A 27,492-nucleotide genomic window follows, 5' to 3' on the forward strand; every position below is an offset into this window, starting at 1 on the left:
CAAAAGCAAAGCCTCTATATTTTGCTAAATTGGGATTGCACACGCCATAAACTATTTGCTCCGGTCCGCTCGTAATTTTATTGAGTGATTAATTGACCAAAATGCAGGCTGCTTCTGACAGATTTTTTTGTTAAAGCTTGCATCTAGAAATTTGTTTCTTCATTGCAAATTCAAAATTTATTTTTTATTTTCATCGAGTTTAAGGTGTATATAATAAAAGTTTGAAGATTTCTGGAAATTACTGGAGTGGTTAATTTTGATGTACTTTTTATAAGCCATCGAGCTAAAGAAGTTTGCTTGCCTTGTGCACTCATGCAAGAAGTGTCCAAAGAATTTAAATATTTTGCCTAATATAATGAACAATAGGGCATTGTAGCTGCTACTTTTGCTTTGAATTCCCAAAAATAAAACCACTTTTGAATAAGTTATTTCTATGGGTCAATTTTGTCGTTTGTATCTAAACGATTACGAATTAATTTTAATGTATAAATTAAACAAAAAATAAAACATGGTAAATAATGTTATAACATTCCGTAGACGTCTAAATGCTGTTTAAAAAATTCGGTCTCATTATGAATCTATAATATTAAGTCATTGGGTTTGATTCTGGCTTCTTTTAACTATGCTTCTGCTTGTGCGCAATGAACTGCACAAAATCACTGCGAAATAAGATCTTAGAATCCTCCTCGGCTGCGTGCTCTTCCACTTGCCTCAGGTTCGTCCATTTCCAGAGCAAACGACGAGAATAACAAGTGCGAAACGAGGCAAAGATTTCCACTGCTTTTCCATCAGGGATGCAATCTTTATAAAACGCATCTTTGTTTGTTGTATTAAAGTAGTACAGTTGATTTCGTGATCGCGAATGAGCCGAAACATACGGGTGACACAGTTCGCAAAATATAAGTATACCGCCGGGTACAAAAAACTTATTATCATCCAGGGCATAGCCGAAACGTTGCGATGCATCCTTGAGCGTGTAGTGACGCATCTCGTTAAAGAATGTGTTAATATCCTGAAGACGAAAAAGGGGCTTACTGCGCAGGGCACAAAAGTTGCGGTCTTTTTTGTACGGCTTGTTGAGACTCTGGGCATACTTCTCGCACATACTTATGCGTTTGTGGAATGGAAAGCGCCGAATATCAATCCCGCCTAGGCATATGCCATCTATTATGTGTAAGGCTGCTACACGCTGTATGGTCCTGCCTTCTCCATAGAATTCATACACAATCTGTCCAAAGAAAATTGAACGGGGCTGCACTTCGAAGCTTGTGGAGACATCTACAAGCTCCCATTTCTTATGCTCCGTATAGCGGAGCAAACTCCCACGTGATTTGCAAAGAAATAGTGTACAGGCATTAATATTGGTTTCCTCGCGTCCAATAGGCATAAAATACCAATCATTTACATTCTTTATAGCTTTGTCTAGATTTGATACGTCTAGCATTTCCGTTGGCGGCTTGCCTAGCCAGGTACGATCTTGGGACCACCATTCGTGAAGTAGATCTTGAAGCAACCCATCTGTGGTTTTTACTTCTGGAGCCTGGCGAAGCTTGTCAGGTAGACCCCAAAGCTTCAAGCATTTCTGACGTACCTCTGACTGACGAGTTTCCTTGAGATCCGCGTTTTGAGCAAAAGCAGCTATCTTGTGCAGACCAACGATTTGATTTTTTCCAATATTATTGTTTGACTCAAAGATATATCGTCTGAATTCCTCATCTTCAGCCATCTCATTAGCATCACAGATTTCCATAACATCAGACTCGTCATCCGCATTTGAATTTAAGAGGTTGTTAATTGCATTCAAATAGTTAACTATGGCACTCGTATCGGCACGCTTATTTTTGCAGACGAGATATCGCTCTGAATTGGCAGGTCTGCTACTATTTGGTTTGATAATTGCGATTTGGTAAAAACTTTTATACATCAGGTAGACCAAGCCTACGCTAAAGGGTGTAAACAAATCAAACACTTTACACACAAAGTTGCCATTCTCGCGCAATATTTTAAGGGCGGTAAGAAATTGACACAAGTACAATTGCTTTGATAGTATCTCCTGGATGTTCTCCTGTCCCTCAACAGAGAATCCACCGTCAGCCATAGCAAAGTGTACACCTTCTGGTGTATGCTTTCGTATGTATTCGTTCAGCGAATCCTGATTAGCCTGATCAAAGATGTTGCCATCATCATTGACTCCATAAAAAGGATCAAAAGATTCGGGCGATGCAGCAAAGAATTTCTCAAGCTTGAAGTCATTGGCCCCGCGTAGAGTAAAACCAAATCCTTTGGCTTCCCAAGATTTACGAAAGAGGACGTACTCTGAGAAACCACCTGGACCTGAAAGTGAAAACAGAAATGAAAGAGCCAGATGAAAACAAAACCTGCAACACGGCTTTGGCTAAAATTTTAGAAATTGGTTAGGGAGCTAAGATATATGCATCTTATGTGTATGCACACATAGACATAACCCTTTAATATGATCTCTCACAGTTTCAGGTTGTCAATTTTAAACCACACAAAAACCAAGATATAGGACGCAAACCGATTTGTTTTGTATTAACGATTGCTTTGTATACGAAATCTTAAACTTTTATAATTGCAATTTTAGTTCGATTAAGCTAAAAACTTAATCAATAATGCATTCTTGCTTAAGTTTCTTACCCGCGCACATGTCGGTAAAATAAAGCAACTCGTTCGGGCCAACCAAGGAGTTGCCGTGCTGATCTTTCGGATCGGTAAACATATTATCGCACATTGTATCAATATTGGCCATCTTTACGGCTGCCCGATTTAAAAATATTGAACTTCGTATGGTTTCAAACGGGTTGCAACGAGAGCGGGCACGCCGCTTTTCATTGTCATTAAGATCGTCAAAGACTGTCTTGGCGTTGAGAATATGGTCCAGAATGGCAGGATCGCAATATCGTGTCTCATCGTCTAGTGTGTTTTTTTTTGGGCCCGTCAAAATATACCTCTTAAGGTGGTCTAGCGAATAAGCAGTGGCATCGCCTCGATCATTTTTAAGCCACTGCACTGGCTCAGGAATCTCTAGTTCATCGCAGTTTGGATCCCATTGGCCCGCTGACATTTGGACGGTGTCAAGCTTCAGTCCAAAGCCCCGCCTTCCATCCTGTTGGACTGCTATAATGGGCTCTAATCGACCTTGATTGCTCTTACCCAAACCCTTATCGTTCTCGTAGCCCATTTTTTTCATCATCCCCATGACTTTGTTGGAATAACTCTTGACCCATTTACTCTTAATCTTTTTTGGCCCTGGTTCATAGTTCTCATCGTCCGATTGCTCCTCCATGTTTATATAGCTGGTGTGCGTTCTTTATTTGTTAAAATTTTTTATTTTGTTCTAACTTTTGCTTTATTTTGGTATCACTGACTATCGATACTTTACGTTAACATCATTATCTTAATACGGTCACACTGCCTCATAGTTAACAGTTGTAAACAAAATAAATTCGCGAAGCGAATTCAAAATATAATTTAAAGTTTTGATACAGACAAATAATAAAATGCGAGGGCATTCTAATTACTTGGATTTCATAGCATAAAAAACATTGCTTCAAATTATGATTTTGTGTCCTTTTCAAGCATTAACGAAAGGATTGTGCGATAGTTACATATTTACGTACACAATGTGATAAAAAAAAAACCTATATGTACATATAAGTGATGTAAGTTACTTTGTATTACGAATTACACTTTCCAAGCTTCTTATATTTGTGATGGGTTATTTGATTTGAAAAAAGATATCGCAAATTGAAACTACATTTTTTCATAGGTCTCGGAGTGGGGGCATGTAAGACATGTATGAGTATAGTTATCTTCCTCTTCATTATACGTTTCGGGACCAAATTCGTGTTGATGCACGGCATACGTTTTTTTTGTATAAATGCTGCTTCTGACTTCCATTCGCAATTGCTTCATTTGTTTATTATACTTTCGAGCTTTGCCCATTTCACGTTTGTCATCTCGCAACTCGTGCTGGCGTACCAGTTCATCTTCGCTACCCCAGACATCCATGGCTCGCTTAAGCACTTGAGAGTGTAAATAAAGCTTCATTTCCCCCCAACGTACGTTGTGGGGATTCTTTCGGCTAATAAAACGCAAAGGTGGCTCCCGTTTATCAAAGTCACAGTCTTTTAGCAGGTATTCGGCCTTAGCTTCAGTGCGTGTGATCAGTGTATATCGCTCTTCGGTATCCTTGTCGCGGCATTTGTCGCACACAGAATGAACAAAATTATTATATAGGTACGAATCTGCAAATTGATCTCCACATTCGAGACATTCCTCATATTGGACAGGAATGGCAATTGCATCATCAATGATTGGAGGTGCTTTCACATCAGTTTTGTCCTTAGTGCCTTGTCCCGGCAACACTGCCTGTTCCAGCAGAAATCCTCCGCCACTATCAATATATTTAGTTCCTTGAACCTTTATCACGGATGTTTGACTGGGGTCAGAATCAAAGGTGTTATCCGTCTGGTTTCTGTAAAGCAAAATAAATTTGGCTTGTGCATTATGAAGGTAGTGTGCATACTTTTGGACTTACCGGTTGGGAGATATTTTTACATCCTTGTAAGGATGCAAGACGAGCTTGGCCTCCTGCAATTTTTTTTGCCTTTGCCTGATTGCGTTCAATTCGGGATCTTTGGGCTATTGTTAATTTAGACGTGCTTCCTTTTGTTTCCTCCGACATGTCCAATACTTATTGTATCTAAATTTAAAACTTTTTACTATATGTATATAAATTTATTTAATATCGACAGTGCTCGCAAATGATGCTTTTAAATGAACAGTGGCATCAGTTGTGAGGCCGGTAAGTTAACAGTGAAGGCAAACGATAACGATTATGATGCTTTTAAATTAACAGTGCTTACAGCTGATGCTGTTATGTTCACAGTGAAGGCAAACGATAACGATTAACACGTGTCACGCAAATCTGTGTGGAACTTAGTGAAGGCAAACGATAACGATTAACACGTGTCACGCAAATCTGTGTGGAACTTAGTGAAGGCAAACGATAACGATTAACACGTGTCACGCAAATCTGTGTGGAACTTAGAAGCGAATTTTTATCAGATGGCAGTCAATTATTTTCCCCATTATTACTCGATTGAAGATATTTTTGTTACCCAAGAGAAAGTGGAATGCAAGGTTAACACAAAGTTACAGCGTATGGGTAAGTATATGTCAAACACTTTCTAAATGATAATAGCAATGACGTTTAAAACATCCATATTAAACAGGATTCCTTGATGCAGGCTCGGAAACTGAACATTTGGAACCTGGACGCACCGTCAACTTGCCTCTGTGGTACATTAAAGAACTCAAAGTAAATAACGCTTACTTCACAGTCTGTGTACCCGAAATCTACAAAAATGTGCACAAGGCCGTGTGCGAGGCAGAAACAACACACATCGAGTTAGGCCGTTTACATCCCTATTTCTACGAATTTGGTCGTTATTTAACACCATATGATAGCAACCATGTTATAGGCCGTATAATATTTGAGACGCTTCGCCAGCGAGTACGTTATCTGTTAGACATATCGAAAAATGATGTCCAGAACAGAAGTAGTAAACCGGAACATCGCTTAGACAACATTGAGGCCAACCTGCATGTCGCTGGCACTAAGACAAATACTCAGGTAATCAGTTTAAATGGATTTACTCCCATCTTCCTACTTTATTATGTTCTTTTAGTATATCAATTGGCTTCAGATGTGTAGTAACCAGATATGCATCTCCCAATTAGTGGAGGAGCATCACAAGAAGCGCAAGCGCGCCGATTGCAGTGATGATGAAAACGACAGCCACCCTGCCAGTAAACGAGGTACTTTGTGATGCTTAAAATTAAAATATCTTATATACAAAGATGAGACTGCTTTGTATGTTTTGTTCAAACTCTTATGATTTTTATTTTGAAAATCGATGTAGTCGGCATTAAGATAAAAAGAAATCTACAAACATACATACATAGATGAATATAGTTTATGTGTATTATAATTATCAAACATAAACAATTAATAATATAAATATAGGCATACTTGCTTGTTAAGCTCAATTATAGTTTATTGTTGTACAATATAACAGAAGCACAATATTCTTGAAAACGCATAGATCTTTGCTCACTGTGTGCTTTAGTAAAAAGTCAACCCATGTGTTAGCCTACAGCATATTAAAAATTCGGCTTCAATATCAATGATCCGAATCTTTATAATTTTCCAACAGTTCACTTTCAAACACAACTTTCTTGGTTTATTCAGAATTGTAAATTTCAGTTGGCTTCCTTTGAAATTAATTTTAAAATGCATATGTTCTATAAGTACATTGTTGACTATACAAAAAAAAAGTGACAGCGTATCTAAAATATAAGATCCATGGAGGCAATCCACGGCAATAGAACTGTCAGAACAAAACTTATTGTCAAAATCAAATTTTAAGAACAACAAATGTATGCATACTAAAAATTATATTTTCTATTTTGTATTCAAGTTCAGTCTGTAAGCGGCTCTTTCAAAACTAAAATGCATTAAATTTATATTTTTATTTCGATAAAACATATATTTCATGACCTATATGTTACATTTTTGTTTAAAAAAATAGCAAACTTGTAACTGTTTTGGTTTTAGTAGGATTTGTATTTTCTTTGATTTTTTTTTAGTACGTAATGTCTTTAAAAATAGGAAATTAAAAACTAAGCGTCTGTCAGAGTTTTTGTCCATCTCGTGTGATGGTACAACACGCACATATGTATGTATGCATGTATAAGAAAGCGTGATAGCGGCTTCGCAAAATGGAAGCGTTGGAACTGTGCCTTAAAATAAATACATACAGGCATATATGTACATATATACGTATAAACACATTAATATAAGAATAACGTTAGAGGTGTTTTATTTAGGGAAACTCTTCCTGCTTAACAAAAACAAATTACAATTTGCTCTAGGTTTTGCTGATTCCATTGGCAATATTTGTGGTGGGCATGGATTTGGCCGTAACGGTACTTTTGGGGATGCTGGTAGAGTGACCAAGCCTTTGCTTGGGTAAGAACACCTGATAAATAAAAGAATCACAATATTGAAAGAGATGGAACATTTACAATTGAAAGCAAAACCATACCTTTAACGCCCCTAGCACCATTAAATAGAACCAGTAAAGCTGTGGCAAGAAAAGAATGGCAATACTGATGAGACAACCACGCGGTAATCCAGACATGGCCGACCAAATGGAAACGGCATCAATGGCCATACTATAGCGCCACATCACATAGGGCCACATGCAAACGCGACAGACAAAAAATGTCGCTAACATAAGCAAACCGTTGGCAATATAAGCCGGCGAGTCCTTAAGGCGCATTGTACTTAGTATGCTACGTAATGAAACAAACGGTGTGGAGAACTCCATCATAAACATATAACTGTATATGCAATGTCCACCACCTCTAATGTACTGCAATTAAAAGTTTATATGCTTATATTTTAGGTGTTGATAAGTACTTTTTGTGATCCTTACCGTAACTACCAACAGACCGAAAGTGCCAATAAACACATGATGTATCATCATAACTGGATGAGTCAACACATATTTTAAAAAGTCCCAGCGTCCATCTTTTGGTATCTGCACGCAAGCTCCATCATAATCGCAAATTTCATGGGGTGTACCTGGAACGCTGCCGTTATTATTCCCGCCAACATTTCCTTCTCCGTTGCATGTTTCGGTATCGGTTCTGGCATCATAGTAGCTTTTACCGCCATGCCCATTGCTTAGTAGCTGAGATTTCGTCAATCGCAATTGATGCAACTTATCGGCGATTTTCTGCGTGTGCACTTTGTACATCGACCAAATGTCATACATAAAGTAGGCGGTGCCGAACCATCCATAAGCCTCCATTAAAAAGTGTGAGGCGTAAACAAATGACTTGGCGCAAGTCGATTTGCATACAATAAGGCCGACTAAAAACGAAAAAGATGCCTGTATGGCCGAGACGAGTCTGCAAACACAAAATTAATTTAGTGAATTGCTCCGTATGTCAACAGATTTAAATATTTAAACTTTTTAAGTCAATTTAAAAGAAATTTTTCAAAATTTGCTGTTTTTTACACGGAAACTTGGTTTGCCCCTTCCATGAACAGATGTCTACAACAGTTACTAGCGACGAGACCACGGATCGTTCTTTGGATAAGGTTTTGGTTAAGCATAATGAAAACGAAATTGATTTGCTTGACGGCCAAGAACGGTTCGTTGCTAAATGCATGCTTAACTTTCCACCCATAGAAATTGCAAATCGTCGCCTGCATGCCGATGAAATGACTGATGTTAAGCACTATTCTAAAAATTCTGATCCAATTACAGTAGACGGATATATCGATCGTGGCCAACAGCTGTTTGAACAGCTCACCCAGAGTAGACGCAAACGAGATCGACTGTTAGTTCCAGACTTGGCGACAGAATGGTTTCGGAAGCAAAAAATGTTCCTCGACAAGACAACTTCAAAAAAGCTACATTTTGAAAAGGGTACTTGCAGTACGCCAGAGTCGATATTATTGGAAGAATTGTTGTCCAATTGCCAGAAATGTAGCAGCTTGAAGTCGACTATTCAACACAATGACCAACACTTGCCGCGACAGGAACTAAGAAACAGGAAACTATGTCACCAACGGTTGCAGAGTAAATGCTGTACGCGAGTGCCATCTAACAAACTGGAACCAATAAGAAAAAGAAGTGTCAAGTTGCTTAATACGAAAGCAGATCATATACAGATTTCAAAAGAACGAAAACAACCATCGCAAAACTCGACGAATGTTGAACAAGATCCCATTTCAATTTCGAAGTCAGAAGTAAGCTGTACGAAGGACACTTTCAAATCACCTTTACCGACAGAAAGGAAAAATAAAATCTCGTTATTAAGGAAAAAACCCCCAAATAACAGGAGTTTCTTGTTTGAAATTACCTCTACGTCGTCGTTGCCCATGTCTACAGACGTGGAGGCAGCAAAACAGCTACTCCTGTATGTTTCAGGCAGATGGACAGCCAATGTCCGGTGATTGTATGGCGGAACGTCGCACAGAGCCATTACTGCCGCGCCTACGCAAAAAAACGATTTACGTAAGGCGCCGCAACGGCGACTCGATCCGACGCATTTCCGCCGCATCTCGCCAGAATTTTATAGCCTACTTAAGCGCTACGAAGATGGGATGACCCAACGATATCCTCTCTATGGAATATCAATGCGGTATTGGAGTGAGACAAAGCCATTTTGCCCTTGTGAGAAACGAGCTGGGCAAGCAGAAGATAAACGTCTCGGCGACGAAGCGGTAGAATCACCGCTCAACAAGCTCAAATCGCAGGAGATGAATGCCGCTTTATCGGAAAATGATAGTCCATCCGGAGGTGCCGAGGGCGATCCTGGCACTCAACAGGTTATTACAGCTACTTTGGAATCTCCTACTAAGGTACAGATACCTTGCACAAACAACACTTGCCCGGCAATAAAACCTCCCCCAGCAACGCCTATCAAATGCCAGTACTGCAACACGTGCTATTTCTATCCAATAAAGAAAGGGGAGAACAAGCCAAATTCCAAAAAGTGCTTTAACCGCATTTGTGGTTGCTTTAAACCTTGTCAATCTCCAGAGAATGAAACAAAAAGCAAAGATCCTAAGGATAACAGAAGCGCAACGTATAAACCATCTAATTTGTCCGCATCCTGGGGAACCCCTTTAAGAACTTACAGTGATATTCCTCGCTGCGTCACCACGTCTCTACCGACCCACGGTGCGAGTTTGCCCCCAACGTGCGAGACACATTACCATCTTCCACCTTATCAATCATTCTCCACAGCTTATCGAGGATCTGACTCCCCTACTTCTACTTCTCAGGCTGCCATATCTGCTGAAAATCCGTCCCAGCCAGCATCACGTAGTAAACATACTAGTTTATTTAGCGATTTCGCATGTTTATGTAAGCGCGCAATACTACCTGGTCGACACTTACTCTACAACTTTAACACAAAGTATCGTCAGCATCGTGAAGCATATTTCGACAAGCAAACTGGCAAGCCTATGATAGCAAAACAGCTTTCAAAGCACCATAACATACAGAATGGGCCCCCAAACCTTTTCCAAACACACCCAGCTCCTTGCTGTTGGCACTTACGGGAGAGATCAGACGTTTCCAATAGTAATACCACCTTGAAAGCTAATAACAGTTCTCAGAATGCAGTAATGTCTAGTCGCCTGATTGCAGAGTCTCGTTTGCAGACTGAGTTCAGCAGTATACGCCATGAATCACCGGAAAGCGTATATAGTTGTGCCAGGAATGATGAGAGCCCCGAAGAACCTGCTGTTCAAGATACGTCAACAGAAATTGGGATAGAGTCGTTGTGTATATGCAAGCAGAGCAATAGTCAAATTGTTCCAAATGTTTCACTAGAATGTGAACAGCAAGACCTTCAATTTGAAGCAGTATTCAATTCAGACTTAGATAGAGAATCCTCCTATATTTTTAAACCTTGTGATCATTTAGATAAAAATACGAGGATAGAGCCTGTCAACCACAATGTTTGTTCTACCAACGACAAATGCATCTATAGCAATGTCAAAGACATAGTTCAAAAGAAGTGTTTCGCATGCGATTCTTGTCTTCCGCATAACAATAACAATCCAAAGATCAAGGAAAAAAAAACACAGGCCCCTGATAGTGCTTGTGGTGCTCGCAAATTATCCTGCACCCGTGCCTGTTTTTTGGCTTCTGACTACTTGCAATTAATGCGTCGGGTTGCTCGAAAGCGAGCTCGTAAAGTTTCGCCAAATCGCAAATCTATGCGTTCAAAAGGCAGTAGTCGGGTGGCAACCGCATTACAAATCACACAAAATATTTTACCATGTCCCTTGAGTAATGAAAGAATATGTAAATTGAATGTTTGCCACAGTCGTAAGCCTAGTCCTTGTTTCCACAGTCAGCAGATTCAAATAAAATCTACTGCAGATACAATTGCAGGTTGTCAACAGGACTATCAGAAAAATCCAGAACTAATCCGTAACCGGTCTACAATGCAAGCAAAATCATTAATGGATCATCAAGATGTATCCTTAAATTCACATCTCGATAAACGCGCTTCTTCGATGCAAAATAAATGCCGTGAGGTCAAACAAGATCGACATTTATTATCTACGAACTTAAAAAATGAATTTATCAAATCAAAATATTGGCCATCTTACTGGACAGATGAAAGTTGCTCATCAGACAGTCATAGCTTGGAAAGGACAGACTCAGAAGATTCGTTAGAACCGAGTTCTTTACGCTATAACCATAATGGTTCAATTCCTATGTGTTGTTGTCAAAAGACATCGAATTTATCGTGTAGACGAACATGGTATCCCTTAATCGAGACAAAAAAAAATGAAAACAGTCATTACGCATCATCGACATCACTATTATCACATATTGAAAGTATTTGTAGTGTTAATAATACCAAAAAGAAGAAAAATTATGGGATGAATGATAAGAAAGAGGAAGCCTCTCACGACACTCCGACTATAAATTCTAAAATGGATGACAATTGCACGAAGTTTGACAATAGAAAAACAAAAAGTACCAAAATGCAATGTACTTGCTTAAAACATAAAATTAAGCAGTCGGGGATTCGAATTAATGATCATAAAGAAATTTTAGCACCAACGGCAAATGAATATTGTGGATGCAGTGGCGCAAAAAGATTTACATATGGTCATCAATCAACACACTCGGCGGCTAATTTCAGCCAACCATGCATTTGGGAAAATAGCCCACATATTAATGCACATTCGAAAACGTCTGCAGGCCAGAAGCAATCAAGATTCTCGATGGGTTCGGAACATTCTGCATCATTAAGACGGTCTCTTAGGTTAAACTCTAATTGCATATTTGGGCCTTGCGTACCAAATGCGTTAGTTCCCAATGTACCACCGGATGCCTCGGATAAAGATTATAAGATATGCCCAGCTTTCAAAAACAATTTAACAGCGATGGACTCTATTCAGTATACAAATGAATGTTGTAATCCTGCTCCATGTTACTACTGGAAAGCTAAACATTTGGGTGAACAGCAGCAAAATACATATACGAAAGCATCATCCCATCGATTACAAAAGTGCTCTTCATGTGCTAAACCTTTTTTTGAAAAGCCGACGATAAACAAACAGTTTATTCGAAACGATTTATGTTTGGAAAACAAAACCAAACATCACTATAATCACAACCATGCCCATTTGTTGCTGTGCTCAAGGCGCCCGCCACCACCAAAGGCTAAAACTACGGGTAGTCATTATAGGCCACAACAAATCTGGGGTTTCAAAAAGCGAGCTTTTTGGCAATCTCTTCCCCACAACTCTGATAATCGCTATAAAATAGCTGAAAAGGGAGAATTTAAAAAACTTCCCATAACGCAGCGCTCAAACTCTGGATATGAAGTGTCGTTTCAAAAAGGGGCTAGAGAACGAGACGTGTTAAGCAACAATAATCACCGTCCCCGTCAGCGTTATCCACTAAACTTTAGTCTAAAGCAACTTGGAAAAACTGATGTCCATAACTACCACAATAAATTCAATGAAGATTTTGTTAAAAATCTATCTTTTCCGCAAAGTACACCCACTGATGATCTAGACGACAAGTTGTATATGGAAAAAACCGTCAGGAACAATGCGATTAATACCCTTTCTTTATTAATACCATCACAGCATGCGACATCTACAAGGAAACACAACAGAAACTTTGCAGAGCTCATTTCATCACCTGCACCTTCACAAAGACGTTGTAATAGTCGAAATTTTTTGCGGCCAGCAGCTATTGTTTCTGATTTGGAATTCTACACACATTTAGAAAAGATTCAGCCAACTACGCCGTCCTCCGACTTGCAAGCCGGAAGCCTTGCTTACACATGCGACAACTCAAGTTTTAAAAACACATCTGTTTTAGCTCTTCCGACTACTTCTATCTGGGGACCCCAAATGAATACATCCTCTACTTGTTTCATTAAACCCCAACAATGTTCAGCTTATCGACGTAATTATTCCAGTTCTAGCGACATTGAAGACTACAGAAAATGTTCGACGTCTTAGTTAAACCTTTGGTTATACGAAACAGACTGTTATGTACTGCGCAAGAGTGAGAAAGCCAACAGAAGTAATAACTATTTCAAAACTCTACATATTTAAGAATAAAATCGGCACCGAAAATATATCTTTAATTTTTATTTCAGATGTACTCATTTCAGTTTTGTAAACTGTTAAAAATGTGTGCTAATTTTGATGCCAAAAAGTATGTTGAATACAAAAAGAAAACTATGTATAACTATTAACAAGAAACCCACCCTGCATTCGTACTCCAGGACCGGTTACTTCGGATTTTTGCCTTCTTCCTGAAAGACTCGTAATGCGCGAGCCACGTGACCCACGTCGAGTCTCCGATTTTTCAGAAGCTGTCTTTATGGTAATAACATGGTTATGTCGATTATGTGCCCTTTCTTGATGTGTAGATGCACCTATGCCAGAAATATTTCCCACTTTCGTATTGGGCGCTCCCGTCTTCGAATATCTATCTCGTCGGTCTCCTACTCCAGTTGTACCAGCAGCACGAGGCGAGCCCTCCGGTTCGGTTGGTTTACGCACACAGTAGAACTGAGTGTTGGCCAATTTCCGTACAGGTTTCCTGGACAATTCCAAATCTTTATCCAATTTTTTTAATTTACGATATTTCCTGCGCCTTATAATCATGTTTTTATCAGTAGTAGTTACTCGTTGGTACAAAGCACATAACTCTTTGCACATTCGTGCATTATAAAAGCTAGCGGCTTGCCGATCTTGATCTAAAATACTACACACCAACTCCTTAAGACTGACATTTTTCAAAGTTTCCAACAGGCGTTCCAAATCTACACGATAAATGGCTCGCTCGTTAAGACTTTCCAACATGCCAATTAGACACTTGCGCTGATCAAGTGTTAAAACTGAATTGAGAAACATCATGCGCACAACTTTTGCTATATTGTTGAAATCGAGGGGATCAATATGAACGCCACAGCGGTCATACATACTGTCGTAGATCTCCAGATCGTTTAACTCCGTGTAGGGCGCTTTGACGTGCAGCATTACATCCCAATCACGATCTCGTGCAAATCGCTTCATTGGTTGGACCTGCTGGTAAGCCAACTTAAAGAGAGAAGAAAGCATGTAATAAATTGGGCAACGAAACAAGTAGCTGAGTGCCTCTACTAAATTTTGATTGCGACGACAGGAGCAGCTGCAGAGTTGCTTAGAGTCATTCTCTTTGGTGCATCGAGGACAGATTTTCTTTGTGCAACGTTGGAACCAACGATAGTCATCAATCATGCGCAACCTGTCCTGTTGACGGTGAGTCACTGATGGCAGCCTGAAGCATGGACTGCAGCGCATGTTGCATCCATGGCAGCAAGAGTACATAATCAATAATTTTGTTGTTGTATCAAAAAATTTTGAATTTTGTTTTAGTCGAAATTAATGTATATTTGGGGCTATGGTATCTTGCCATGCCCCTTTGGCAGTAAATCCTGAGGCTGTCACATTTCTCAAGAAATGTTAGATTAAATATAAACCATGCTAGAGACCGAGATTACTTCTTGAAATAAGATTGTGGATCATTAAATGGTTGCTCTGCGACAGCGGCTCTAACACCGTTGAAACTTAGTTTTTTGAATTTATTTACATATGTATGTACTTCATTGAGTTAAAGATAATAAAAAAGAAGTCAGGACAAGACACAGTTTTACAATAAATTCATTTTAGTTAAATTTCACGTAATATATTTATTAGAGTCCTAAGTAGGCTCCTTAGTTTTGTTCACTGAAATCTTATTCAGATGGATTACTTCTAATAATAAATATGTAAAAACATTATTAGATTCGTTTTAATTGCAGAAAACAAAATTCAAAAACAAATTTCAAAAAAATATAATAAGAAGAAGAAAGTATCAAACGTTAAAAAAACCCTTGCCAAATTATTGTTTTAAAAATTTTGTCCATGTAAAACGTAAATGTCGTTGGAAATGTCAAAATTTTACGCCGGAGCTCGCGCCGTCGTAGTAAATCCACCTGTTGAAGTCGAACGGTCCAGGTTATCTACTTTATATCACCAAGTGAAACCCAAGGAGAAACAGAAAATGGTAATAGCAGCAAACAAGAAAACACTAAGTAGTTCAAAGGTGATCACAATCAGCAATGAAGGACCGAGATCATCGGTTGGACCGTTTACAACTAGTACACCATTCACATCAGGGAGGAAGAAGAGTAGCTCAGTAGGAGCGGCATCAGCAGTTCAAAAGGTTGGAACCAAAGGAGTCACTTTTTTAAGTCGCAATAAGAATCCAGGCAAATCTGTTAATGCATTAATTATGCAGAATCGGCGCAAACATATAACAGATAACTCAAATCAACGACATTACCAACTGCCTCAAAAAATCATCTTTAGCCAAGGACGTCGTCTACCATCTCAGGGCGCGGCTTGCAACTCTATGGCTCAGCCTGATCTTAAATGGATCATGCGGCCTTTGCGGAACTTTAAATCGAAGAGTAATTCTTCATCAGAGGTCGATGGCCGGTTTCGCAAGCTAAAATGCAAAGAACCGCTGGATCCAGCATCTTATCTGACTGTTAAGACTTCCTGGCCCAACGATATACGTCGTTGTCGCCGTCTGCGAACAACGGATGCAAGGGAACAGGAGAGCAAGCATTCCCGTGTGTTTTGCGTACCCAGTCAACGTATTATGTTGGTAGATCAGCTCAAGCAAGCTCAGGTGCATCAAATAAAGGCAAAGCGCGTGCGTTCCCAGCACAAAGAGCAACCGAAAGCGTTGAAACATGAACATAGTCAGTATGTCCAACCAGAAAAAGCTGTGTCGTCGGAGAAGTACGAAGTGGAGGAGACAATGCCCATAATCAATAATAGTGAAATATTAAAGAAACAGCATGAAGAGAAATTAAAAACGTTCAAAGAAAATTGTGATTTGAACCAAAAGGTCAGCATTGGCTGCACCAGCATTAGTAGCGGCAGTTACCAGACAACTATTTCATGTAGTTCAACTAGTTGCCATGAAAGCGACAGCATTGGCAAAATGTGGAGTAGCGGCCAGAAGTTTGATACTCGTATTATAGAACATAATGGCAAATTCAAGTCCATAAAACTCACTTCCACCGTAATAAAAATAATACCTAAATCTTCGGTAGAAAAGAACGCAGCTATTCCACTCCAACGCAAGCCGATAAATGTAACTGCATCACATGGGCCAGGAATCCAACTAAATACGCATAAACATAAACCACTAACAGTAAGTCTTCCCCAGTTGGCAACATGTACGCCGAAACCGAAAATAGTTTGCGTCGAACAGCACAAGATTCCGCGTACTATGGAGGATGGTATCGATATGAGCTATCAGTATTTTGTATCCACACCACTGAAGCGCGGCAAAAGACCGCAAACTATCCGATATCTTTATCGACCTATGGTGCGTAGCCTCAACAATTCGCACACAAAGCAACTAAGAAGGTTAAAAAAAATCATGCAAACATAATGAACGCAGACATTGAAAGAACACTTACAGATGAACTGGAAGTGCCACAACTCCCGAATACATCATCGGCACTCTCGATGCCAGGGCCTGAGCCACAACATATATTTAAGCCTCCTCCACTTAAGATCAATGCAAAGTATAGACCGTTGTTAGAGAAACTCTCCAAAATACCTTTCCCCACTGAATTGCCAAAAAAACAGCTCAATCAGGGCGGTTCAGGCGATGCTCATTTGGAGCGACTTGATCTGCCTTCCTTTCGGATGCCCGCTACACAATTAGAGTTCGAGGCGCAGGATGGTGAAATTCAACCATCGCTTCTGGATTATCACCCAAACGCAACACGTTTGGATTCCAAATCAGGCGCCTACATTTCCTATCACAGCCCACTGCATTTTCAGCGTATGACTGCAGGCAGAGCTGCATACGACACTAGAAATCGCGATACTGAGTCTTCATATTTGTTAGCGGACGTTTTTTCTCCAACAATAGCTGCTGTTACATTTGACGACATAGAGCTGCAGATTAGTCAGCAGCCTAGCGCTACAAACAAATCTGTTAGTTTTCAACTGAATGATCCTTATAGTAATAGCATAAGCAACGGTAGTTGCATTGCATTAGATAAAAAAATCCTGCAAGAAGAAGAAAACCAATAATAATCACAAGAGCAAAAGTAAGGTTTACAAGAAAGCCGACAGCAAAGGACGAAAGTGAATAAGTCTACAATGTAAGACGCATTAACTATGTGAAAAGTAATGTTTTAAATATATTTTGATATTTGCGGGTCATATTTTTTTTTTTCGTAAATTTAAAATGGTATGTAATTTTTCGAATGCAAATTTTAGATACTAAAGACTAAACTCATGGATTATTAGGTTATTTTATGGCTGCAAAAGACCATTATAATCTCAACATAGTGTGTTCTTTAACCGTTAATCAACAAATTCAACCTTTTTGTGAACTTTCTTTTTACTTTTTAAATGGTTAACAATGTTTTTGTCGACCTGTTTATGGGTTCTACAATATGGGTCAAAAAGCAATACAGGTACATACATTTATTTAATTTAAATGAAAATACGTAATCGGGTCAAATATGTAACCATACGTATGTATATACATACATATGTATGTTTTTTTGATCGACATATGTACATATTTTTATTCTCTACCCCTATTCAGCAGAACTAATCAATGAGTCATCTAGTAATAGCTGCTTATTGAACCTTGACACGCTAGCACACTCCCAACGTAAAGACATATTTTTTAAATTATATTTGCATAGTCCAATTTGCTTCAGTGTCTATGGGTTGCAACGGGTTGGTACCAAACTTAGTTCTCTTCGGCAGGATGTACCTACACATTTAAAATAAGGAACAAGTAACTGTAATTGGTCAGTAAATCCGTTATCGGCTCTTGAATCCTTATCCATATGGAATAAAAGGTCGATCGCAATGAAAGTACAATAGTAAACCAAGCATATTTTTAGAAATACATACATATGTATGTGTATACATAACTAAACATAACCATAATTGATAATAAAAACGCAGAGTCAAATTGCTGGCAGACACTAAGTATGTACTTTGGCATCTAAGCATTTATTCTCAACGTGCTTATTTGGTATTTGACAGCAAAGTCATATAAGCAAGCATTGACGATATTGTTATCACCGCTGGAAATAAAAACGGTGTGTAAATTATGAAAAGGGGGAGATGTTGGGTGGATTTATGTCTAGAGCTTTCGCTGATTACCAGACGGATGTGGAATTTTAGGCGTTAATAGGCGGACACAAACGTTCTTTAATTTAAATAAATTTTTTTAATCTTTTACATTTTTACATTCTCAGTAATATTTCAATTTAATGATGTTGCATAACAGTTGAAAGCAAGACTTGCATCACCATTCAGTTGTAATTTTCCTAACAGCATTTAGTTATAAACACTCAACGCATACATACATAGCTATGTATCATTGAGTTGAATCGCGAAGGGGCAAATGTATGTAATCTAGGTCATAGGTACCTTTAACAATTTAGGGTTAAATTCTAAAAACAAAATATACAAGTACATGTTTTAAGACCATAAACTTGAACTGGCAAATCAGAAAAATTGTCAATATTTAATTTACGTTACAATTAAACTAAATGGTATACGCCTAATCAAAAACATTGGCAATAACGTGAATATCGCAGTTGTAGGATACTATACAACGATAAATTTACGTACATGTGCCTCCAAAAGAGAAAATCAATATATGTGAGCAGTCCTTTCTGTACTCACTTATTTGTTATTTCCAGAACATCAGACATCATTAGGCGATACTTGCGTCTAAATTGTTGACCTCTTTTAGTTTCGACAAGGTATTTGTTGCAAAAGTCAGTCAGCGATATAAAATATATAAATCCTAGGGAAGTGAGAAAGAGGCCTCGTTGCAGTGTGATGCGGTCGGTGGTATTTGGAATTTGCCAAAGACTGCCGCAAGCCAGCCCCATTGAGCCAATGGAGAAGGCTAGAGAAAAGTAACATCCATGGCGTGTACGAGGACGAGACTCCATTTTCATCTCTGTTGCCATCGCTTGACATTGACTACTCCCTTCTTGGCACATAACTCCTTACGACGTCCGTTTTGTGGTTTGCTCCGGCTTGTTACACCATTGCCACTTTTTTCTTTGGTTTACAACCTGTTGCCCTGGAGGGTGTCCGCTCTCGGACCGTATTAAATGTGGTGGACTCCTTTAAGGGACTAGACGTCACACAATTTCATTTTGGCCAAACATATAATACGAACTACATATGTGCACATCTGTCGCCGTGTTTTGTTGTTGTTGTTGTCTCTGCAGATAGTGCTGGCAAATCCATCGATTGCACTGCCGATAGTTCGATTTCATCATCGATAGATCATAGTGGAGCCACTATCTGGCAACACTTCATTTAACAGAACTCGCAAATGATTCTGTTAAATGTAAAAATGTATCGATTACCTGAAAAACTATCGATATATCGCAGTTTAGCATTATTATCTAAGGACTTCTCATCACTACCATAATTCGTTTAAACAAAAAGAACACAAACGTGCGGACACAAACGTTCTTTAATTTAAATAAATTTTTTTAATCTTTTACATTTTTACATTCTCAGTAATATTTCAATTTAATGATGTTGCATAACAGTTGAAAGCAAGACTTGCATCACCATTCAGTTGTAATTTTCCTAACAGCATTTAGTTATAAACACTCAACGCATACATACATAGCTATGTATCATTGAGTTGAATCGCGAAGGGGCAAATGTATGTAATCTAGGTCATAGGTACCTTTAACAATTTAGGGTTAAATTCTAAAAACAAAATATACAAGTACATGTTTAAGACCATAAACTTGAACTGGCAAATCAGAAAAATTGTCAATATTTAATTTACGTTACAATTAAACTAAATGGTATACGCCTAATCAAAAACATTGGCAATAACGTGAATATCGCAGTTGTAGGATACTATACAACGATAAATTTACGTACATGTGCCTCCAAAAGAGAAAATCAATATATGTGAGCAGTCCTTTCTGTACTCACTTATTTGTTATTTCCAGAACATCAGACATCATTAGGCGATACTTGCGTCTAAATTGTTGACCTCTTTTAGTTTCGACAAGGTATTTGTTGCAAAAGTCAGTCAGCGATATAAAATATATAAATCCTAGGGAAGTGAGAAAGAGGCCTCGTTGCAGTGTGATGCGGTCGGTGGTATTTGGAATTTGCCAAAGACTGCCGCAAGCCAGCCCCATTGAGCCAATGGAGAAGGCTAGAGAAAAGTAACATCCATGGCGTGTACGAGGACGAGACTCCATTTTCATCTCTGTTGCCATCGCTTGACATTGACTACTCCCTTCTTGGCACATAACTCCTTACGACGTCCGTTTTGTGGTTTGCTCCGGCTTGTTACACTATTGCCACTTTTTTCTTTGGTTTACAACCTGTTGCCCTGGAGGGTGTCCGCTCTCGGACCGTATTAAATGTGGTGGACTCCTTTAAGGGACTAGACGTCACACAATTTCATTTTGGCCAAACATATAATACGAACTACATATGTGCACATCTGTCGCCGTGTTTTGTTGTTGTTGTTGTCTCTGCAGATAGTGCTGGCAAATCCATCGATTGCACTGCCGATAGTTCGATTTCATCATCGATAGATCATAGTGGAGCCACTATCTGGCAACACTTCATTTAACAGAACTCGCAAATGATTCTGTTAAATGTAACAATGTATCGATTAGCTGAAAAACTATCGATATATCGCAGTTTAGCATTATTATCTAAGGACTTCTCATCACTACCATAATTCGTTTAAACAAAAAGAAAAAATGACGAAAAGTGTCGGTGTGTGCGCGCAATTGGCCATTTTGTTAACTTTTAGCTGCTTAACACAAATCAGAGCAGCCAATTGTAAGTTTTGTGAACCCATACGTATAAAAAATATAAGAGGAAAACTTGCAGCTGCGTTTGTTTCCCGACGTCCGTTTTGTGGTTTGCTCCGGCTTGTTACACTATTGACACTTTTTTCTTTGGTTTACAACCTGTTGCCCTGGAGGGTGTCCGCTCTCGGACCGGATTAAATGTGGTGGACTCCTTTAAGGGACTAGACGTCACACAATTTCATTTTGGCCAAACATATAATACGAACTACATATGTGCACATCTGTCGCCGTGTTTTGTTGTTGTTGTCTCTGCAGATAGTGCTGGCAAATCCATCGATTGCACTACCGATAGTTCGATTTCATCATCGATAGATCATAGTGGAGCCACTATCTGGCAACACTTCATTTAACAGAACTCGCAAATGATTCTGTTAAATGTAAAAATGTATCGATTAGCTGAAAAACTATCGATATATCGCAGTTTAGCATTATTATCTAAGGACTTCTCATCACTACCATAATTCGTTTAAACAAAAAGAAAAAATGACGAAAAGTGTCGGTGTGTGCGCGCAATTGGCCATTTTGTTAACTTTTAGCTGCTTAACACAAATCAGAGCAGCCAATTGTAAGTTTTGTGAACCCATACGTATAAAAAATATAAGAGGAAAACTTGCAGCTGCGTTTGTTTCCCTCTGTTTTGTCCCCGTTCTCATACAACTGAGTGTGTGCGTGTGTGTGTGTGTAGGTAGTTGTGTCGCTAAGCTGGTGTCAATTTTTTTTACTGCTGTTTACGTATACGCAATTTATGTGTATACGTACATATGTACATACTTTTCATACTTAAATGGATTCCAATTTGTGCAACGTATACATATACATGTACATATTTACATGTAAATGCAAAGATGGTCTGTGTGTTTGTTTGTACACAAACGCGAAGTTGACAAATCATCACCGAAATTATGGTAGAACAGATTGAGAGGGAAGTTGCTTGTATTGTAACAATTGGTACTTCTCTGTATGGAGAAATTCGGAATGCTGACGGCGCTGCCATGTTGTCTTTTTCGTTTATTTTTTTCGTGGCATGAAGATTTATAAATTTACAAAAATATAAATTAATAAATTACGCCTACAATAGAAGACATATAGCAGTGTTTTGTAGAAAAATTCAAGTGTAAAGATAAGCAAACGCTTTGGTTCTGCAGTTGTAACCAGCCCTTCTTTGTCGCTATATTTTTATCTTTGTTGTTATTTTTGTTCATATTCACAAATATATGCGCCATGCTCCATTTAAGGTGTATCATTTTTCAAAAGATACTTGAACACAGGTATTTACATATATTAGCATCCATACAGACATATGGATACTAGAACATTTTTAGTTGAACATTGTCTCGCATTTTTGTTAAACACCAAAATATTGTTTTGTTTTGTTTTCCTTTTATTTTGTTTGTGGCAATCCTCAATTTCGACAATATAACAAATACACCTAAAGAAATGATTAGCCCAGAATAACTAAAAAAAACAACTTTCGTCATTATTTACTCGTCATAAATAAAAAAAAAAGTGCAAGCAGAACTTATTAAATAAATTGCGTTTGTGCACAATTTGTATGCTTTTGTATGCGTACATTTATAAAACAAAGATTTGCTAGCACTCACACACCTTTATTATTTTTCTATTTATTTTATACTCTGTGATAATCGGTTTTTTTAATTTTGTAGAGTTAAGTCTATATAACCTAAATGCACCTTTATGTATGATGATATGTATATCGGTATAAACACTCGCTTATAAATACATATAAATGCTTCTATCTGTTTTGTTATTGTCAGTCTTTCATATATAAAAAAATGACTAACAAGAACTGGCATCAGGATCAGAAACGCTTATCATGGTTTGGTGCTCGTTCCTCCTATAGCTACAGCTGAGATAAACGGTAGTACAGATTTTATTATACTTAGTGTACAGTGACTAAGTGCGTTCTTCTGGATGCGCCATGTGGAGGGTTAGGATTTACAATTTATACAAGCAAAGAAATATTTTTTATCAAAATTATCAGCAAATCTTAAAGCTAAGAGTTTTAGACATGCTTAAATCGGCTTGTTAAAAGGATCGCACCAAAAAGCATGTAGAAAAGACACCAACTAAAGTTTTATATATAACAAATTAAATATTTATAAAAATATACTTGTTTGCTATCTATTTGAATCTAAAAATGTTGCTAAGCTTGTTAATCGGTTCTTCTTTTTAAGATAGCCTTAGAAATTCGTTAACTTTTTTTAAAATAAAATATACGTTTAATACGGCGAAATTATGAAAAAAAAAAAATTAATAAGGTGTTATTAGATCATACAAAAAATACTCATAAAACACCGATACAAAACTCTGAATTAAAAATCAGTACAGAAACTTTTTCGTTCAATATATAAAAAACATTACAACAATTAAAATGAAAAAACTTAATAATTTGTCGAGTTATATTTGCGTTAATTAATTTAAGCATGGGCCGACTCCTATCATATCCTTGGCGCGAAATCCATATACACTGATATCCATGATGTTGTGAAACTGCCCGCTGATCAATCACATCGTCAAAGACGCGCAGTACTTCCAGATACTATTACTACCCCATCGCCAGATGTGAAAAATCAATACCAAAGCGTAAACGCCAATGCAAGTGTAGCGTCCACTGTCACTGATACCATGGTTACAACCGTTGATAGCAAAGCAGCCGGTAGTCTCGCCTACAATATACACAATGTCGGCGTCAATGGAACCGGCCAACGCAAGGATTATAGTGTGCAAAGCAGTGACGGCACAGCCACAGCTGCTGGCACAGCGAGTACTACGATTAATACTGCTGCCAAAAAGCCAACGTCATTGTTAGCTTCTCAACCTCCATATCCTAAAAAGGTGGCTGCTACATCTGGGACTCAACCGCAATTCTCAACAACGACAACAGAACGTCCGTTGGTCGACGATGTTGACATTTCAGAGGAAAAAATAAATAGCGGTATGACCAATCAATCTTTAGAACGACGCGAAGACCATCATGATTACTATAATAGTGCACTATATGTAAACAAAGAAGAAGCTGTAAAAATGTGGTCCCAGTTACGTAATATACCAAACAATACTATGTTGTCGTCATCGCATCGCCGCGCCATGACAGTGGAATTAAAATTTGATTTCCCTTTCTATGGACACTATGTGCGCAATATAACTGTAGCCACTGGAGGGTTTCTTTACACTGGTGAATATGTACACTCTTGGTTGGCCGCTACCCAGTATATTGCTCCATTAATGGCTAATTTTGATACAAGTATATTATCTGAATCAGTTGTGCGATTTCTGGATAATGGTAAGTTTAGGGGAAACATTTTATTCTTTTTATTTATTATTATTATTACTTTTAAGGTACCGCTTTCAGTGCCGTTTGGGAAAATGTTACATTACAAGATAAGCCCGATTATGGAAAGTTTACATTCAGTGCCACATTACATCGAAATGGAGACATTGTTTTTGGGTATTATCAAGTGCCCACACTGATTAACACCATTCAGGATAATCAGCATCCGGTTAAGGTGGGCTTGTCTGATGCTTATATCATTGATAAGTTCTTGTACTGTAAGTAAAGATAACTATTATACAATAAATATTTAAAGTTTCTGGAATATATTTTGGAAAACAATTGTTTCATGTTTGATTGAAATTAAGCACTAATCTAAATGAAAACAATTAAATTATCAATACGGCAATTAATTAAGTACTAAGACTCAATTTAAAACTCTAACTTATACATTTTTAATTCTCTAATCCTAAACAGTTGCCCGCAGAAAGACAATATATGAATATCATCGGGTATCCTTTACACAACAGGAGATTACCAATGCCACTATAATTAAACTTACCGCGTTACCAACCTGCCTTGGATATAATGATTGCGAGTCCTGTATTAACCATAACACTACGTTTGCGGTAAATACATATATTAAGACTATAGAGATGAAAATTTACGTAATTCCTTATTTTAAATAGTGTTCTTGGTGTCCTGCATTAAACCGCTGTTCTACAGGCACCGATCGCAAAAAGCACGAATGGACGCAGAAAGGTAAGTTCGGTTAGTTAACAATTTATGGGTAACAGACATAAAATTGGTCGTATTTCCTCTATCATTTTAAGGATGCGACGAAGCTGCAATCACTAAGCTATCTAGCTGTCCAGCGCTAGGAGTGAAGGGCAACAATGCTGCCCAGGAGAAAAGTAAACAAAACGACCTAATTGATGCCAATTCAAGGCAAATTGCGTCTACTACTGTCGTGTCACACAGTTCAACAGCCTCTACGGAGCCAACAGTGAGCACCGTACGCCCGCCACAGCCATCTTCCACAAGCAACACTGGTGAAAATAATAGCTGGCACACAAACAGTGATCACTTGGATGCCAAATTGTCTCAAGCAGAGGTGGATAACAAAAATGTGGGAGTGGCCTTTGGTTTTATGGTACCAATTTGTCTGGTTTCTGTAATAGCGCTTTGGCTGTTCTATGCCTACCGAAATCCGCATACAAAAAGTGGTCAGTTGCTAATACAGGTAAGTGTCTTAGAATAATAAACTTATTTTTGCATTTAAAACTAAATAATTGTCTTATAATAAACATGCAGTCTAAGCATTTGCATCAGGTTTGTAAAATAACAAATTTACCAAAGAGTAGTTTACGCAGCGTTCCTACAATTGCTAAATAATTTGTTTAATTTTTAACAGTTCCGTCCTAGCCAGTGGTCTTGGCGGCGTGGCGAAGCCCGCTATACAGCAGCCACGATACATATGTAGAAGAGCAACAATAACTTCTACTCTGTAACACAACCAGCAACAACAGAAAGCTATCGTGAATTATAAAATAAGGTAAATGTAAACGAAATACAGAAATACTGATGATAGTCTTTAATTATTAGTATTTTTGGCAAGCGCATAGAAGAAAGTAATTTTTTTTAAATCAAGCGATTGGAAAAGACAAAGAAAAAACTTGGATAAATTTAATTTTGATATGTATTTATGCAGGTGAATGCGCTTTTAAAATCTCATCTCTTTTTTCTGTATTTTAAAAACAAACCAAGACATGTGAAAATGTGTGTTTTTCAGGCCGTTATACAATTATTTAATTTTGCGTTGTTAAGTGTCTTCTCTAATTTGCTCAGGCTTCTACTATACATATATCCCTCTTTCAAAATAAGACGGGCAACCAACTCACGTACACACATACTCACAGGGCAAAGTGCTTGCAATTGTTTTTGTAGTTCAATTTTATATATTTTTTTTTTTATTGTGGAACAGTTTAAGTTTCCATGTTTACAAATGTAAGTACACTTACTGTATACATATGAACATATAATGAGTGCGTGTTGCTTCTTGTTTGGTATTAATGGTTTATTTCTCTTGCTGGTAATCAATTTTAAAAATAATATATAATATTTATTTTTGAAATTGTACTATACGAAATTTATAAATGGTTTTTATACACATAAAAATTGTACATTTATCTCTTGTAGAAAATTGGTATACAGACAAATTTTCATTGTATAGCAGATTTATCTACATGTGAGAACGACCTATTTTTTGTTAGTAATTTTGTAATAATTAACAAAGAAAACTTTTTAGGTGTACAATTTATTAAACACAAACCTAAAATTAAAAGTAAAAAAATGTATACATATTAAAAAAAATTAATAAAATCAGTATCAAAATCAAAACCTACTTAAGTGTAAAAAACACAATTAAGAAAACTGTATAACAATGTATTTTGATAATGAAATAAAATTTATATTTTAAACTTCCTTTCTTATATTAGCATCTAGCTAATAAATCTTTGGTATTAATGGTACACCCTAAGAAAAAGCAATTTTTTTTGCAATGAATTTATTTAAAATTGGAATTAAATAACGTCAATTATTTTATGGTCTGCATGTTGATTAATGTAAATTTTTGTAGGATTTATGAATTTGAAAGTGTAACAAAACTTTCAGAATATTTGGAACAATTGGCAAAACAAAGTAATCAAAAAGCCGATGAGTAACCACATACATATATTTTTGCTTCTGGTAGATTTTAAACATTGACCGCAACATTCTCGAAGCCTGTAAAAGAACGGAACATGTCTAGCTTTCGCACATCCTGCACATTGAATCATGCATCCAAGCGTTTTCCAACGTAGTCAAAAGGATTCAAGTGAATCGATGGCTCAAACTGATTACGAATAATCACACAAAACACATGCCAATTCACAACAGGCACTTCACGTAATCACAATGTCCACAAAATGTATAGGTATATTTCTCCGTTTTCTTTTACAGCTACGCTCCTGTCCAGAGAGAAGCTTCATCCAGCTAAACCACTTGTTCACTCACTGTAACTACTGCATTTGGCATATAATTTGTTTTCTCGTATATCATCTTTAATGTCCGCAATGCCATCGCCAATTATTACAATGCGG

At 37.7% G+C, this 27,492-nt stretch overlaps 7 protein-coding genes and 1 long non-coding RNA gene across 9 annotated transcripts; 3 read left to right on the plus strand and 5 right to left on the minus strand.

The window, feature by feature from the left end:
• Positions 1 to 442: 442 nt before the first annotated feature.
• Cmtr1 (Cap methyltransferase 1) lies at positions 443 to 3,556 on the minus strand. Its single transcript, XM_068302631.1, has 2 exons — positions 2,659 to 3,556; positions 443 to 2,334 (listed from the first exon to the last, which is right to left on the minus strand). The coding sequence occupies exons 1-2, from the start codon at positions 3,305 to 3,307 to the stop codon at positions 617 to 619; spliced, it is 2,367 nt and encodes a 788-aa protein (XP_068158732.1). The 5' UTR covers positions 3,308 to 3,556; the 3' UTR covers positions 443 to 616.
• A 149-nt stretch (positions 3,557 to 3,705) lies between these two features.
• On the minus strand, positions 3,706 to 4,825 carry Xpac (DNA repair protein complementing XP-A cells homolog Xpac). The gene is given in 3 exon segments (XM_068302638.1): positions 3,706 to 4,462; positions 4,550 to 4,626; positions 4,628 to 4,825. Coding segments are annotated over 3 exon segments (846 nt in total). The 5' UTR covers positions 4,709 to 4,825; the 3' UTR covers positions 3,706 to 3,774.
• Positions 4,826 to 5,025: 200 nt separating this feature from the next.
• Positions 5,026 to 6,571, plus strand: Psf3 (DNA replication complex GINS protein Psf3). Its single transcript, XM_068302636.1, has 3 exons — positions 5,026 to 5,191; positions 5,259 to 5,659; positions 5,715 to 6,571. Exons 1-3 carry the CDS (start codon positions 5,092 to 5,094, stop codon positions 5,853 to 5,855), a joined length of 642 nt encoding a protein of 213 aa, XP_068158737.1. The 5' UTR covers positions 5,026 to 5,091; the 3' UTR covers positions 5,856 to 6,571.
• A 60-nt stretch (positions 6,572 to 6,631) lies between these two features.
• LOC137586548 (ceramide synthase) lies at positions 6,632 to 19,477 on the minus strand. The gene is made up of 4 exons (XM_068302634.1): positions 18,869 to 19,477; positions 7,527 to 8,004; positions 7,134 to 7,463; positions 6,632 to 7,067 (listed from the first exon to the last, which is right to left on the minus strand). The coding sequence occupies exons 1-4, from the start codon at positions 19,192 to 19,194 to the stop codon at positions 6,957 to 6,959; spliced, it is 1,245 nt and encodes a 414-aa protein (XP_068158735.1). The 5' UTR covers positions 19,195 to 19,477; the 3' UTR covers positions 6,632 to 6,956.
• Positions 7,839 to 14,810, minus strand: LOC137586549 (uncharacterized). The gene is made up of 2 exons (XM_068302635.1): positions 13,363 to 14,810; positions 7,839 to 8,004 (listed from the first exon to the last, which is right to left on the minus strand). Exons 1-2 carry the CDS (start codon positions 14,468 to 14,470, stop codon positions 7,967 to 7,969), a joined length of 1,146 nt encoding a protein of 381 aa, XP_068158736.1. The 5' UTR covers positions 14,471 to 14,810; the 3' UTR covers positions 7,839 to 7,966.
• LOC137586552 (uncharacterized) lies at positions 14,870 to 17,373 on the plus strand. Its single transcript, XM_068302639.1, is given in 2 exon segments — positions 14,870 to 16,583; positions 16,586 to 17,373. Coding segments are annotated over 2 exon segments (2,184 nt in total). The 5' UTR covers positions 14,870 to 15,059; the 3' UTR covers positions 17,246 to 17,373.
• A 184-nt stretch (positions 19,478 to 19,661) lies between the features above and the next one.
• Positions 19,662 to 21,810, minus strand: LOC137586553 (uncharacterized). Its single transcript, XR_011033804.1, has 2 exons — positions 20,159 to 21,810; positions 19,662 to 19,924 (listed from the first exon to the last, which is right to left on the minus strand). It is a non-coding gene; the product is annotated as an uncharacterized lncRNA (long non-coding RNA).
• l(1)G0289 (lethal (1) G0289) lies at positions 21,396 to 25,950 on the plus strand. 2 transcript variants are annotated; one of them, XM_068302632.1, is made up of 8 exons: positions 21,396 to 21,625; positions 23,504 to 24,364; positions 24,421 to 24,630; positions 24,830 to 24,981; positions 25,042 to 25,114; positions 25,186 to 25,595; positions 25,667 to 25,684; positions 25,767 to 25,950. In XM_068302632.1, exons 1-8 carry the CDS (start codon positions 21,544 to 21,546, stop codon positions 25,833 to 25,835), a joined length of 1,875 nt encoding a protein of 624 aa, XP_068158733.1. In that variant the 5' UTR covers positions 21,396 to 21,543; the 3' UTR covers positions 25,836 to 25,950. The 2 variants fall into 2 exon arrangements, with proteins under 2 accessions (XP_068158733.1, XP_068158734.1); XM_068302633.1 differs by lacking the exon at positions 25,667 to 25,684 and having other exon boundaries at positions 21,400 to 21,625.
• Positions 25,951 to 27,492: the final 1,542 nt, after the last annotated feature.

Source organism: Drosophila tropicalis, unplaced genomic scaffold (genome assembly GCF_018151085.1).
Source record: "Drosophila tropicalis isolate 14030-0801.00 unplaced genomic scaffold, ASM1815108v1 contig_158, whole genome shotgun sequence".
Lineage (NCBI taxonomy): Eukaryota > Metazoa > Arthropoda > Insecta > Diptera > Drosophilidae > Drosophila > Drosophila tropicalis.

What these genes read in the sequence shown, in the direction of transcription:
- Psf3 (XM_068302636.1), top strand. Translation starts at nt 5,092, where the DNA reads ATGGCAGTCAATTATTTTCCCCATTATTACTCGATTGAAGATATTTTT. An exon ending in CACAAAGTTACAGCGTATGG is followed by an intron (nt 5,192 to 5,258) that starts GTAAGTATATGT and finishes CATATTAAACAG; the next exon opens with GATTCCTTGATGCAGGCTCG. An exon ending in GCACTAAGACAAATACTCAG is followed by an intron (nt 5,660 to 5,714) that starts GTAATCAGTTTA and finishes ATGTTCTTTTAG; the next exon opens with TATATCAATTGGCTTCAGAT.
- Cmtr1 (XM_068302631.1), bottom strand. Translation starts at nt 3,307, where the DNA reads ATGGAGGAGCAATCGGACGATGAGAACTATGAACCAGGGCCAAAAAAG. An exon ending in TTTTACCGACATGTGCGCGG is followed by an intron (nt 2,335 to 2,658) that starts GTAAGAAACTTA and finishes TTTCACTTTCAG; the next exon opens with GTCCAGGTGGTTTCTCAGAG.
- LOC137586548 (XM_068302634.1), bottom strand. Translation starts at nt 19,194, where the DNA reads ATGTGCCAAGAAGGGAGTAGTCAATGTCAAGCGATGGCAACAGAGATG. An exon ending in TCGGTCTGTTGGTAGTTACG is followed by an intron (nt 7,464 to 7,526) that starts GTAAGGATCACA and finishes TTTTAATTGCAG; the next exon opens with TACATTAGAGGTGGTGGACA. An exon ending in TGGTGCTAGGGGCGTTAAAG is followed by an intron (nt 7,068 to 7,133) that starts GTATGGTTTTGC and finishes TTTATTTATCAG; the next exon opens with GTGTTCTTACCCAAGCAAAG.
- LOC137586549 (XM_068302635.1), bottom strand. Translation starts at nt 14,470, where the DNA reads ATGTACTCTTGCTGCCATGGATGCAACATGCGCTGCAGTCCATGCTTC. An exon ending in TCCTGGAGTACGAATGCAGG is followed by an intron (nt 8,005 to 13,362) that starts GTGGGTTTCTTG and finishes TTGTGTTTGCAG; the next exon opens with ACTCGTCTCGGCCATACAGG.